This window comes from Gymnoscopelus microlampas (assembly GCF_963454915.1).
Source record: "Gymnoscopelus microlampas genome assembly, chromosome: 22".
In the NCBI taxonomy this organism is placed as follows: Eukaryota; Metazoa; Chordata; class Actinopteri; order Myctophiformes; family Myctophidae; genus Gymnoscopelus; species Gymnoscopelus microlampas.
This window is the reverse complement of record NC_139959.1, coordinates 41,646,129-41,659,402: the sequence shown is the minus strand read 5'-3', so window position 1 is coordinate 41,659,402 and position 13,274 is coordinate 41,646,129. Positions and strand designations below refer to the sequence as shown.

The 13,274-nt window shown below is 40.5% G+C and overlaps 1 protein-coding gene across 1 annotated transcript in view; it reads right to left on the bottom strand.

Annotated features, from left to right (window-relative positions):
- Nucleotides 1-13,274, bottom strand: part of cdh7a (cadherin 7a) — a gene marked incomplete at both ends in the record, with an annotated part of 341,167 nt that overhangs the window by 124,913 nt on the left and 202,980 nt on the right. The window contains 2 exons of the mRNA XM_084048218.1: nucleotides 1,019-1,272; nucleotides 9,395-9,585. Coding sequence (XP_083904344.1) covers nucleotides 1,019-1,272; nucleotides 9,395-9,585 — 445 coding nt within the window. The remainder of the gene's footprint in view (nucleotides 1-1,018; nucleotides 1,273-9,394; nucleotides 9,586-13,274) is intronic.

Genomic DNA, 13,274 nt, shown 5'->3' with positions numbered 1-13,274 from the left:
AAAAATCATAATCACATACAGATCTGGCGGACCCCCTGTAGTAACTCTGAGGACCCCCTAGGGGTCCCGGACCCCCTGTTGAAGACCCCTGCTGTAAAAACAAAAAAAACAAAAAAAAACAACAACTTTCTTTTCCTTTTTTTCAAAAGGGCACTTCTGGTCAAGAGGGCAAACGGCACGTGCTCTAGCACCACCTAGAGTCTATCTGTGCACGTCCCTGGCAAACAGGCCCCCACCCACCCCCCCCACCCCCCCTGGCCACATAACATTTATATATATTATGATCGCGTGTCAGACTGTTGGTAAAACACAAAGAAGAGGATAACTGTTGTTCAGAGGAAATTAAATATAACCGGAGCTTTCCATTATGTTTTTTATACCATGTGAAAACGACCACGTCTAGCCAAAACAGGGCAAAACCAGTTACCTCAAGATACAACCGGAAACCCGAAACAGGAAGCGGTTATTTTTTTGCCAAGGATGAGTCGAAAGCGAATGGGAAGAGAAAAAAAAATCAAGGATGGTACAGAAAACAGCGCGATCGTGCATTAAACCACAAAAAGACCCTATCCCGAAATATCTCGAGATATCTCGGGATAGGCGGTTAACTACACTGGAAAGTAACTAAAGTAATATGTGACTTAAAGTAATATTATGACTTTTTTTCCAGTAACTAGTCAAGTAACTATATTACTTTTTAATCAAGTAATATATAATAAGTAATATGTTACTATGTTTTAGTAACTTTTCCAACACAGTGTTGGAAAGTAATGTTTTAGTAAGTAACTAAAGTAATATGTAACTTAAAGTAATATATTACTTTTTTCCCAGTAACTAGTAAAGTAACTAATTACTTTTGGCAGGGAATAATAAGTAAAGTAACTATATTACTTTTTAAACAAGTAATAAGTAATAAGTAATATATTACTATGTTTTAGTAACTTTTCCAACACTGGCGGTTAACGGGTGGATTTGATATCCCGAGATATCTGGGGATAGGCGGTAAACGTGTTAGTACCTGATGGCGCTGCTGGAGGTGTCGGGGTCGTGGGCCGAGACCCTCCCGATGGACGTGCCCACCCGGGCGTCCTCGGACACCACCATGCTGCTGAGCGGCGTGGAGAAGACGGGCGGCTCGTTGACGTCCTCCACCGTCACCCTCAGCGTGGTGCTGTCGCTGTACGGACCCACGCTCAGGAAGTTGGAGTCGATGTGGCGGTTGGTGGCCTCGATCCTCAGCAGGAAGTTGCTCTTGGTCTCAAAGTCCAGAGGCTGCATGGGGGAAGAGAGACAAGAACATTGGTAGAAAAAAAAGTACTCAATTTAACTCTCTCAGTGCCACGCCCCAAGATATCCCGAGTTTTCCCCGAGTACCCTCCCTGCCAGAACCAGAAATCCCGAGTTTTTACTTTTGATTGTGGTCGCGCTATTCTGTTTATTCCTCATGATCACTTTCACTTCCTGACTCCTTCAGAGTCACTGGGTTAAGGTTTCATGACGCAGATTCCGTTTCCGGTTCTCATTTTTTCCCCGCGGTCATTTTCGGCCAGAATAGGGAAAGTCACGTTTTTTCACACGGTATACAAAACGAACGGAGAGGTCCACGTCTATTCTCTTTGGTCTGGGTGACGATCAGTCATCGTAGTCGTGTATAACATCGTATTTTAACCCGATCAGAGATTGTCGAAAACGTCACACGAGGTTATGAATGGTGTGAATGGTATCATATTGTACAGTTTGTTCCTGTATGTAAGAAAAAGAAAAGGGCATGAGTTTTTATTGTATCTGCAACTACAACTACCCTGCTACTACCTATGCTGAATAAAGATCATAAACTAATCGATAAAAAAAATGTTTTGGGTGAATTATCCCTTTAACCTTCCAAACCAACTCAAAGGGCAGCAGCTAAATGAAGCCTGTTTGAGGTACTGCTGCTATTGAGGTTGCAGAGCAATGGTGACGGCAAAGCCATAAAGATGCATTATTGTTATTATGACCGTTTCATTCTTCTAGCCTTGTGTTGCAACCCTGTCGGGAGTGAAAAGCAATGCCAGGACGATATGATTCTACAGAATAGACCCCGGGACCTTAATCAGAATTTAACAAAAACTCAAATCGATGCAATAATATTTTTCATTGTTATCTTCGACTTTTGTGCCGTGTGTATAAGCTATATTATTGATTTTTAACCCTTTACGACCGGGGACGCATCTGTGTCGTTTTTGTGATATCTTTGGGCTATTCAAAAATAGCAGATCTACAAGCTCATAGCGCGGCACCGAGTGCCGCGCTATGAGCTTGTATATCTGCTATTTTTTTTAAAAACATCTTGAAAATGTGTGAAAATCTTTGAATATATATTATTTTATGTCTTCTAGATCCTATCCGTCCGTTGCTATATCAGTGTTGCTCCAACTTTTTCATGTCAAGGACCCCCCGGGAATGGTATGTATTTGGCCACGGACCCCCCATCTCAAAATATGTTGTTCCAGGGACCCCGCCAGAAGCACAGATCAGAGTTTAAAATGTTGGCTTTAGAACATATACATTCAAAGATTTTGCAAAAACGGTCAAGATGAAAACAAAAAAAATGCAGATCTACAAGCTCATAGTTGAGCACCGAGTGCCGCGCTATGAGCTTGTAGATCTGCTATTTTTGAACAGCCAAATACATCTAAAAAGTGACACAGATGCGTTCCCGGTCTTAATGGGCTAAGCAAGGGGTTGCAAAGACATTCTGAAATTTATGCCTTTGGAAAACACATCACTTTTTCTTATTTCTGACAGATTATTGTATTCCCCTGTTGTTAAGCTACAGTATATAATATAAGGCAGAACAACACTGATGTGACAGCTTCACTGTGTGGACGGCTGTGTCCTCTGTGTACAGAGAGAGAGAGCTGTGAGGTAAAGTAACTAAGTACATTTGCTCAAGTACTGTACTTAATTTTAAGTACAATGTTGAGGTATTTTTTTACAGTACTTTTACCTCTACTCCACTACCTCAGAGGCAAATATTATACGTTTACTCCACTACAATTATTTGAACTCTTTAGTAACTAGTTACTTTGTAGATTTTGATTATTATTACAAAACATACATCTTCAGCCTTAAATATACATTTCGGCCATTTGAAAATAGCAATAAGAAAAATGTGGAGAACGGTATTTTGCTCCCCTGTATCATGCCTAGTGTGTATTGTGGAAGTGACAATAAAACTGATTCTGATTCTGAGCAGATCTACAAGCTCACAATGCGTCACAATGTGATGCATTGTGAGATTGTAGATCTGCTATTTTCAAATGATTTTTATATACATTTTTAACTTGTGAAATGGGACATTCTGCACAATGAGTACTTTTACTTTTAAGCACATTTTGATGCCAATACCTTTTATACTTTTACAGGAAGTACGTTTTGAATGTCCGCACTTTCACTTGTGACAGAGTATTTCTACGTTGCAGTTTTGATACTTTTACTTAAGCAAACCATTTGAGTATTTTTTTCCACCACTGATAATATAGTGCAGCACAACACTGAGAGAGAGAGAGAGAGAGAGAGAGAGAGAGAGAGAGAGAGAGAGAGAGAGAGAGAGAGAGAGAGAGAGAGAGAGAGAGAGAGAGAAATAGAAAAAGAGAGAGAGAGAGAGAGAGAGAGAGAGAGAGAGAGAGAGAGAGAGAGAGAGAGAGAGAGAGAGAAGAGAGAGAGAGAGAGAGAGAGAGAGAGAGAGAGAGAGAGAGAGAGGGAGAGAGAGAGAGAGAGAGAGAGAGAGAGAGAGAGAGAGGTGAGGTTGTTGGAAAAACAAACAAAAGATCAAATTCTCTCTCCTTTTGACAAGTGTGTGGCTTCTGGCCAAACCATGTTTGTTCCTCCTGTTCTCTCCTCTACTAAAGCACAGCGGCAATGACCTGTCACACATCTCTCACTGGACCTCAGAAGACCTTTTCAGCAGTGCTGTAAAGTAACCGAGTACATTTACTCAAGTACTGTACTTAGGTACAATTTTGAGAGATGTTTTTTTTTACTTTACTGGAGTAAAATGGAGTAAATTTCCAATTGTCTGATACTTTTGCTTCTACTCAGTAGTGGAAAGTAACTAAGTACATTGACTTAAGTACTGTACTCAAGTACAATTTTGAGGTATTTGTACTTTACTTGAGCATATCCAATTTCCAATACTTTTACTTCTCCTCCACTACATCTCAGAGGCAAATATTGTACTTTTACTCCACTACATTTAGTTACTAGTTACTTTTCAGATATAAATTATGATATTATGAAACATAGATTAACCACTTTAAGCCTATTTTATTTGAAAATAGCTGATCTACAAGCTCACAAGCTTGTCAGCTTGTAGATCAGCTATTTTCAAATATCTTAGTACTTTAACTTTTGGTACCTTAAGTCAATTTTGATGCCAATACTTTGGTACTTTTACTCAAGTAAATTTGGATTTCCGGACTTTTACTTGTAACGGAGTACTTCTGCATTGCAGTATTGGTACTTTTACTTAAGTAAAGAATTTGAGTACTTTTTCCACCACTGCTGGAATATTTCCAATTGTCTGATACTTTTACTTCTACTCCACTACATCTCAGAGGCACGTATTGTACTTTTTTTTACTCCACTACAATTATTTGAAAACTTTATCGTACGTAGACGGGGATTATAGGATGAGACGAAGTTTGAGGTATAACTTTGAGCCAATCATTGACCTCCACTCCACTACTTATGGATAATATGCCCTCCAAGCCATCACTCACATTCACCAGCAGCGATCACAACAAAGCCTAAAGGAGCCGTCCGTGAAGAATGTCAATGTGACTATGGAAAATACACAGTGGCTGCTTTCAAGTGCTGCCTATATTCATTCTGCACGAGTTTTATCTCAACGAGGGCTTTAAGGTCGCCGTGCGTTTTCAAAAAACAATGACTGAAATTTAAGGTGAACTATTTTTACTGATGAATATATGAATCAATCCAATGAATATGGAATACAAATGAGATTTTAAAAAGAAAACAAGTCAAGGACAGATGGCATAGATTTTGTAAATGGAATGCAGTCCAAGGAGATGCATTCAACATGATCCAGAAACAATTTCAACAGGTGCTGGATAAACAAATAAATGATGATGTAAATGGGACTTTAAGGACGCCACAACAGTGACGTAAACAGCAAATCCGATACAGCCCATTTGTATCCTACTAGAAATTTGGGCCGCTAGAGTGCGACACCGTGACAGATATGGCCATACATGGAGATTTGTATGTCTGTCAGTCCTTGTCCGTTGGGCTATTTACATTCATGGACGTTAAAGGAGAGTTCCAGTCATTTTAGATGTTTGCTTTGACGTGTCGCTAGTCACTCACCAACATACAGTTGACTTTTTTCATGAAAGCCCCTGTTGTCCATCGTGGAGACCCCTTCCACTGGCATAATGGAGTAATGTGGTTAAACAAAAATAGCCTATTTTAGCAGCTCCAAAGTTTGTTTTTTTCCCACTAATCCTCATTATGCAGTGTACTGACACTCAAACATGCACTGAATGTCCCTTATGAGCTGCCGTTCATGCAGAACTACGTCAAGCTAGTCCTCGGTTTTGCCAGATTCTGTGAGAGAAACAAGCAACCAGCTCCATGTCGACACTCCCGATTTCAGAAAAATACTGTAATTATTTCTAAGACATAAACTAGAAAATACTGTATTTATCGTATATTTTTCTATAACAAATGAAAAAAATGATTCAGGTTATGCTTAAAGAGGATATTTTATGCTAACAAAAAAAGAATAAAGGATGGTCCTTCAAACTTGTTTCAAAAGGTTGTAGCCTAAAAAAAACACTGAATATATTATTTTAAAAGATAATGTCTTTTACTGTCTGTCTTCTGAAGGTTTTTCAGACACAATGAGTGGCCCTGTAGCCTAGTGGAGAGGTGTGCTGTTGAGGGAGTTTTCAGTGAGGGACACTTAACCCATTAAGACCGGGAACGCATCTGTGTGTCATTTTTAGATGTCTTTGGCTTTTGAAAAATAGCAGATCTACAAGCTCATAGCGCGGCACTCGGTGCCGCGCTATGAGCTTGTAGATCTGCTATTTTTAGAATAAAAACTAGACTAAAATGTTAGTGAGGGACTACTACAAGTCCATCTACAAGCTCACAATGCGTATGCGACGCGTTGTGAGCTTGTAGATCGGCTATTTTCAGTAGCCCATCCACAAATCAGGATTTACGGCACCATCAAGGCCTGCCAAAATTAGCCGACTAAAACCCTATAATATTTAGTCGACTAAAACTAGACTAAAAGTTAAACATTTCAGATGACTAGAATATGACTTCATGTAATTGTATTCAAAAGCCTATAGACCGTATTCACTCGGAGGCCATATTGCTATTAAGTTAATGAAGTGCCACCCCGGTTGCCACGGCAACAGGGTGGCACTTTCAATGCAAAATTCCAAAATGGCCGCCGTGTGAATATGGTCTATAACTAAACGTACATAAAAGATTGCCGTCAAAATTAACACTGCGTGGCTCCGGCCCCTGAATCAACAGCCAGGGGTCTGGCAACGCTGTCAAAGGCGGGGTTTTCTCTGGTTGAAAAATCTAACCGGCCCAATCGGGAGGGGTGGGGGATGATCCAGCATGAACCAATCGCCAGGGAGTACCACTTTGACCACGCCCCCATCTCAGAAAACAGCTGCACTGAGATGGCTGAGTGTCAGGCTACCTGACTGTACAGGAAAAGCTTCACTTTTGATCCTTCATTCAACGCGGGATGAAGCCTTTGCCACAAAAAAACAACAGCCAGACACTTCAGCTATAGTTTCAGTTTTTGCCGCAATATGTCTTAAGTTTCACCAGTGGTGGAAAGTAACTAAGTACATTTACTTAAGTACTGTACTCAAGTACAATTTTGAGGTATTTGTACTTTACTTGAGTATTTCCAATTTCCAATACTTTTACTTCTACTCCACTACATCTCAGAGGCAAATATTGTACTTTTACTCCACTACATTTACTTGAAAACTTTAATTACTAGTTACTTTTCAGATATAAATTATTACATTATAAAACATACATTAACCACTTTAGCCCTATTTTAAACCTAGGCTATTTGAAAATAGCAGATCTACAAGCTCACAACGCGTCGCATCGCGACGCGTTGTGAGCTTGTAGATCGGCTATTTTCAAATATTTAGTACTTTTACTTTCGGTACTTTAAGTACATTTTGATGCCAATACTTTTGTACTTTTACTCAAGTCCATTTTTAATTCCGGACTTTTACTTGTAACTGAGTATTTTTATATTGCAGTATTGGTACTTTTACTTAAGTAAAGAATTTGAGTACTTTTTCCACCACTGCCTGACTGTATAGGAAAAGCTTCACTTTTGATCCTTCATTCAACGCGGGATGAAGCCTTTGCCACAAAAAAAACACAGCCAGACACTTCAGCTATAGTTTCAGTTTTTTGCCGCAATATGTCTTAAGTTTCACTAGTACTGCTGAAATCACGTTTGAAATGCCGTCTCGCGAAAACTTCCGGAAGACCGCCTACCCCAATGACACCCGGAAGTCTCGCGAGATGAGATTTCAAACGTGATTTCAGTGAAAGCTACTTTGACAACACTACGGTGGCTCTCGTGTGACAATAACACGGCAGTGACTTCCGTGAGGTCCTACACGACACATATATACTAGAAAAAGGGTATTTTCGAGCGATATAAATAAGCGGATTACACCACGAGCGGATACTCCCGTTTCGGAACTTTGTGGGGGGTCCGCCAAAATGGACAACATCGCTCGTTATGAATTTGGGCTCCTGGACCACTCTTACACTGATACACAAATACAAAAGAACAAAATCATAGCCATATGTACTTCTATATTTTAATGAGGTGAGGCTGAAACATGGTGGATGCAGAGACAACGTTCTCTCCCTGGTGGGAGGCATTATAACAAGCAGACAAAAAAGTGTTATGTCACCGGCAGGGAGCCAATCAAACGGCTAGTTTAGAGTCCACTTTTACAGAAATACTCCAGACCATAAATACACCACTGAGTGTTCAAATGTCTGTCTTTGTTTCTTTGTTTCTTTATTTCTTTCTTTCTTTGTTTCTTTGTTTCTTTATTTCTTTGTTTCTTTGTTTCTTTATTTCTTTGTTTCATCGATTCATTGATTGAATGCTTAATTAGTCAAAAAAAAAATAACATGATATGGTACAGTAAGACATTAAAGGGATAGTTCACCCCCAAAATGACTTTTTTTTCCTAACTATCCCTTTAAAAAACATTCTAACTATCCCTTCAATGTCTCAAAGAGTCTCCTTTGTGTCTCCTACCGGAACCCACTGCTTGTGAAATGATTGGCTTTTTTTTGGGGTGAACTATGCCTTTAAGGCTAAAAGGATAACACAGTCCTGGGGACTTTTTTTCCATTGTGGTCCTATGTATTCAATTCATCTTTCTTTCTCTTTCTTTCTTTCTTTCTTTCTTTCTTTCTTTCTTCTATATTTCTTTCTTTCTTTCTTTCTTTCTTTCTTTCTTTCTGTCTTTACACACACTCTATTATTAGAATATCACAATTCATTATTTTCAATCCACCAATTCGTATCGATAATGAACGTGTCTTGTGATGCATCGTTACATCCCTAGTACCTCTGGTATGATATATCTGAAGCTATAATTCACTATACCGTCTTTATGAGGCATGGAATGAATGTCCCATTAACCTATTCATACCGGGAACGCATCTCTGTCATTTCTAGATTTATTTGGGGTTATTCAAAAATAGCAGATCTACAAGTCTCATAGTGCAGCACCGAGTGCCGTGATATGAGCTTGTAGATCTGCAATTTTTTGGGGGGGAAATCGTGGCTCTTTGAATATATAGTATATGTTCTTAAGCGAACATTTTTAACCCAAATCTTTGCTTCTGGGTGGATTCTATAAATGTCTTCTAAATCAAACTAAGTTTAAAGCAACTAATGTTGCTATAATATCAGTAGTTCTCAAAAATGATATGTATTTGGCTGTGGACCCCCCCATCTCAAAATATGTTTGTTCCAGGGACCCCCCGGAACTTGTAACAGAGTTAAGAAATGTTCGCTTTAAAATATATATATATATTCAAATATTTGCACACATTTTCACGATTTAAAAAAAAATAAATAGCAGATCTACAAGCTCATAGCGCGGCACTCGGTGCCGCGCTATGAGCTTGTAGATCTGCTATTTTTTGAATAGCCCAAAAAGCAATCTTAAAAATGACACACAGAAGTAGTAGTATAGGGTACCATTAGGGCTAAATGCTAAGCTAAGATGCTAATATGCTAACAATGCTATATCACAGATGCGTTCCCACTCTTAAAGGTTTAAAGTGTATAGCCTACCTTCAGCAGAATGATGACGCCCTCCTGCGTCTCCTCGTCCGTGGTGATGTTGAACAGGCCGCTCCCCTCCGCCGTGTCGGCGATGCGGTAGTCCATCTCCGCGTTCGACCCGATGTCGGCGTCCGCCGCCTTGATCCGGGCGACCACCGAGCGCACCGGTAGCGACTCCAGCACCGTGTACTGGTAGTTCTCTGTGGGTGACAGACAGGGGAAATGGGGACAGGAGTCAGTGGTGTTAAAGTAACTAAGTGTATTTACTCAAGTACTGTATACTTATAAGTACAATTTTGTGTATTTTTGGGGCGGTGTAACCGCCCCCTATAAGTGAGTTTTGGACACTGACCAATCCTGATTGGCCAATAGTCTACAACGCAGTCTACACCCCTAACCCTTCCACAGTCAATGCAAATCTATACTTTTGCAAAGTCAGCCAATCACATTACAGCTAGTGTCATCACCACTAGCTGTAATGTGATTGGCTGACTTTGCAAATTCAGGACTGTGATTGGCTAGTGAAACACATGACACATGTGCAGCCCTATGAATAGCAGTATGGACTTAAAAAAAAAGTCATTTATCCTTTTTTTAAGTGAGTCATGTTGTGATGACCACACACCGCCCACTTCACACTGGGAGAGATTTTTTACTTTACTGAAGTGCTTCCAATTTTTCAGTACTTTTACTTGTACTCCACTACATCTCAGAGGCAAATATTGTACTTTTACTCCACTACAATTATTTGAAAACTTTAGTTCAGTCAGAAACACTCACGTCAAAGTAGATTTAACCATTTATTGCAACAGTTAAGCTTGGCATTAAAGGCTCCGCTCTTGGATATATTCCCTGAATTTTGTCGAAGCAGCATGCTAAGCAAAATCAAGGAATGCTAAGCTAAACCCCCATAGGGATACAACATGAAACAATAAGCATTACATTGACACATCATACTATAATTCTAGTAACCTCTGTCCGCTTGTAGTGGGTCTGTAGTGGTAGGTGAAGCTACCCGGTTCTCCTCAGTGGCTGGACCAATTGCTCTGATTTTGCACACAGCCATTGACCATTACCATCTGAACTTAACTGTGAAGCCCGTTTTTCAATTTCATCAAATCTCAGCTTCGTATTAGCGCTTTTGTGTCAAAGAATGTCGCCATGGTTACGGGGCTGCCCAGCTATGGGACGAACTGCCTCCCGGGTTGCCAGATCATGTGCGCATATCCCCCCACGGATGCGTCGACCGGGTATGGTCTAGTTAGTTTGAATTAGCAGATATAAATGATAATCGCAAGTATTTGAGCCTATGCCAGACTCTAAGCAATCGGTGGAGGCTGGGGTGGAGAAGAAATGAATCAGTCAGCAAGCCCAGCAGAGACCTAGTGAATACAAACCGTATTTAAAGGAACCTCTTTGCTAATGCGTGAGCTGTGATTGGACTATGAATGTGTGATGTAATGACCAACAGAGCTGTGAATGGGGGAAAGAAAGCCGATGTTCACATCAGCTGACTGACAGCGGATTACAGCTGAGGCGTGTGAGACTTCCGTGTCCTGCATGAACTAACGCTATGCTTCATTTACTAGTTACTTTGTAGATGTTGAGTATTTTTACAAAACACACATTAAACCACTTCAGCCCTATATACATTTAAGGTCATTTGAAAATAGCAGATCTCCAAGCTCACAATGCGTCGCATCGCGACACATTGTAAGCTTGGAGATCTGCTATTTTCAAAAGATTTGTATATTTTTTTTACATTTGAAAAAACATTTGAAATGGGACATTCTGCATAATGAGTAATTTATACTTTTGGTACTTTAAGTACATTTTGATACCAATGCTTTTGTACTTTTACTCAAGTCAATTTTGCACTCCGGTCTTTTACTTGTAACAGAGTATATCTACATTGCAGTATTGATACTTTTACTTAAGTAAAAAAAATGTGAGTACTTTCTCCACCACTGGTAATATGAAGCTCTTTGCAGAGGTATTAGAAGGTATGGTCTTTTTGCCCCCAAAGTGAATAATACTCCACAGTCACAGAGCCCTGGGTTTGTGGGACCAAAAAAAAAAAGTCCAATGAGAGATTCTATTACACACAGACTATCTCCATTGTGTTCCCAGAGCTTTTGTCTGAAACATTGGATTTAACCCAATAAAGCCGGGAACGCATCTGCGTCATTTTTAGATTTATTTGGGCTATTCAAAAATAGCAAATCTACAAGCTCGTAGCGCGGCACCGAGTGCCGTGCTACGAGCTTGTAGATCTGCTATTTTTTGGAAAAAATCATGAACATTTGTGCAAATCTTTGAATATATATATTCTTAAAGCAAACATTTTTAACTCAAATCTTTATTTCTGGGGGATTCTACAAATATCTTCAAAATCGTAACAGTTTTTTTTAAATAACTTATGTTGCTATAATCACTGGTTCTCTAACTTTTTCCATGTCAAGGACCCCCAACATGATGCGTATTTGGCCGCGGACCCCCATCTCAAAATATGTTGTTCCAGGGACCCCCCAGAAGCAAAGCTTTGAGCTACAAACGTTCGCTTTAAAAAATATATATATATTCAAAGATTTGCACACATTTTCACGATTTTTCAAAAACGCGCTGCACTCGTTTCCGCGCTATGAGCTTGTAGATCTGCTATTTTTGAACAGGCCAAAGACATCTAAAAAGAGTCACGCAGCTGCGTTCTCGGTCTTAATGGGTTAAAGCACTTCTCTTCTCTGAAGAAGAATAAAGAAAAGGAAGGAGGAATGATATTCCATAATCATAATCTCCCCGATCACCCATAGCCGGAGCTCATTACCAGGCTAGGGTTCCATGTTCCTCCAGCCCCCCCCCCCGCCCCGCCATGCCTCCCCCAGCCACCGTCTAAATGCTAATCTCTTCTGTGTGACATTGTTTGCTGCCGTGTAATCTTTGTAATGGCTTTTTAATTTGCCGTGGAATAGTGGCTCTTTAAAGGACCCCCCAAAAAAATTGCTTTTCCAACCCTCCCACCCACTGCCCCCTCCCCCCTTATCCCTCCCCCCCCCCCCCCCCCCCCCCCCTCACTCCCTACAACCCCTATAACAGTGTTGCCAGATTTCGCGAGAGAAACGAGCAACCATGGAGTCTATGAAAACAAGCCCAAAAGAAGCGACTATAGGCCACATGCACACTTTAAACCTATACATGCATCGGCATATTTGAAAATAGCCGATCTACAAGCTCACAATGTGTCGCACGCCAGCTTGTAGATCTGTTATTTTCAAACAAATCTTTAAAAAAATGAGTTGAACATTTTGACAACACAAATCTGGTATGGGGGTCCCTGGCACAATTTTTTTTTTTTTAGACAGAGGGGTCAAATACATTAATTTGGGGGTCCTTGACATGAAAATGTTTGAGAACCACTGGTTTAAACAACATTTAGGAAGCAAGCCCCAAAATAAGCAAATACACACTTTAGAAACAAGCCCCAAAAAAAACACAACACGCAACTACCCAATAATTTACAAGTAACCAGAAAAAACAAGCCCAAAGTCGCTTATAACCAGCAAACATGGCAACACGGCCCCTCCGCCTTCTCCCTCCCTCTCCCCCCCTCGCACTCTCTACACACCTCCCCCCCCCCTCATCCTAACCCCCCCTGTTATGCTTCCTCATGCGTATAAAACCTTGCTTTTCCTTTCCTCTCCATCCTTTCATCCAGCTTCACCTCCTCTTCACCTCCTGGACTCTATCAGCTCTGATGCTCTGTAATGCTCTATCGATTCTGACCCCATGACCTCTGGGGGGGGGGGGGGGGGGGCAAAGACCCCAGAACCCCCGTCAAAAAAAGACTCTTTTCTTTCTTCGCAGCATGACAGCACTGGGTTAACCCGTACAA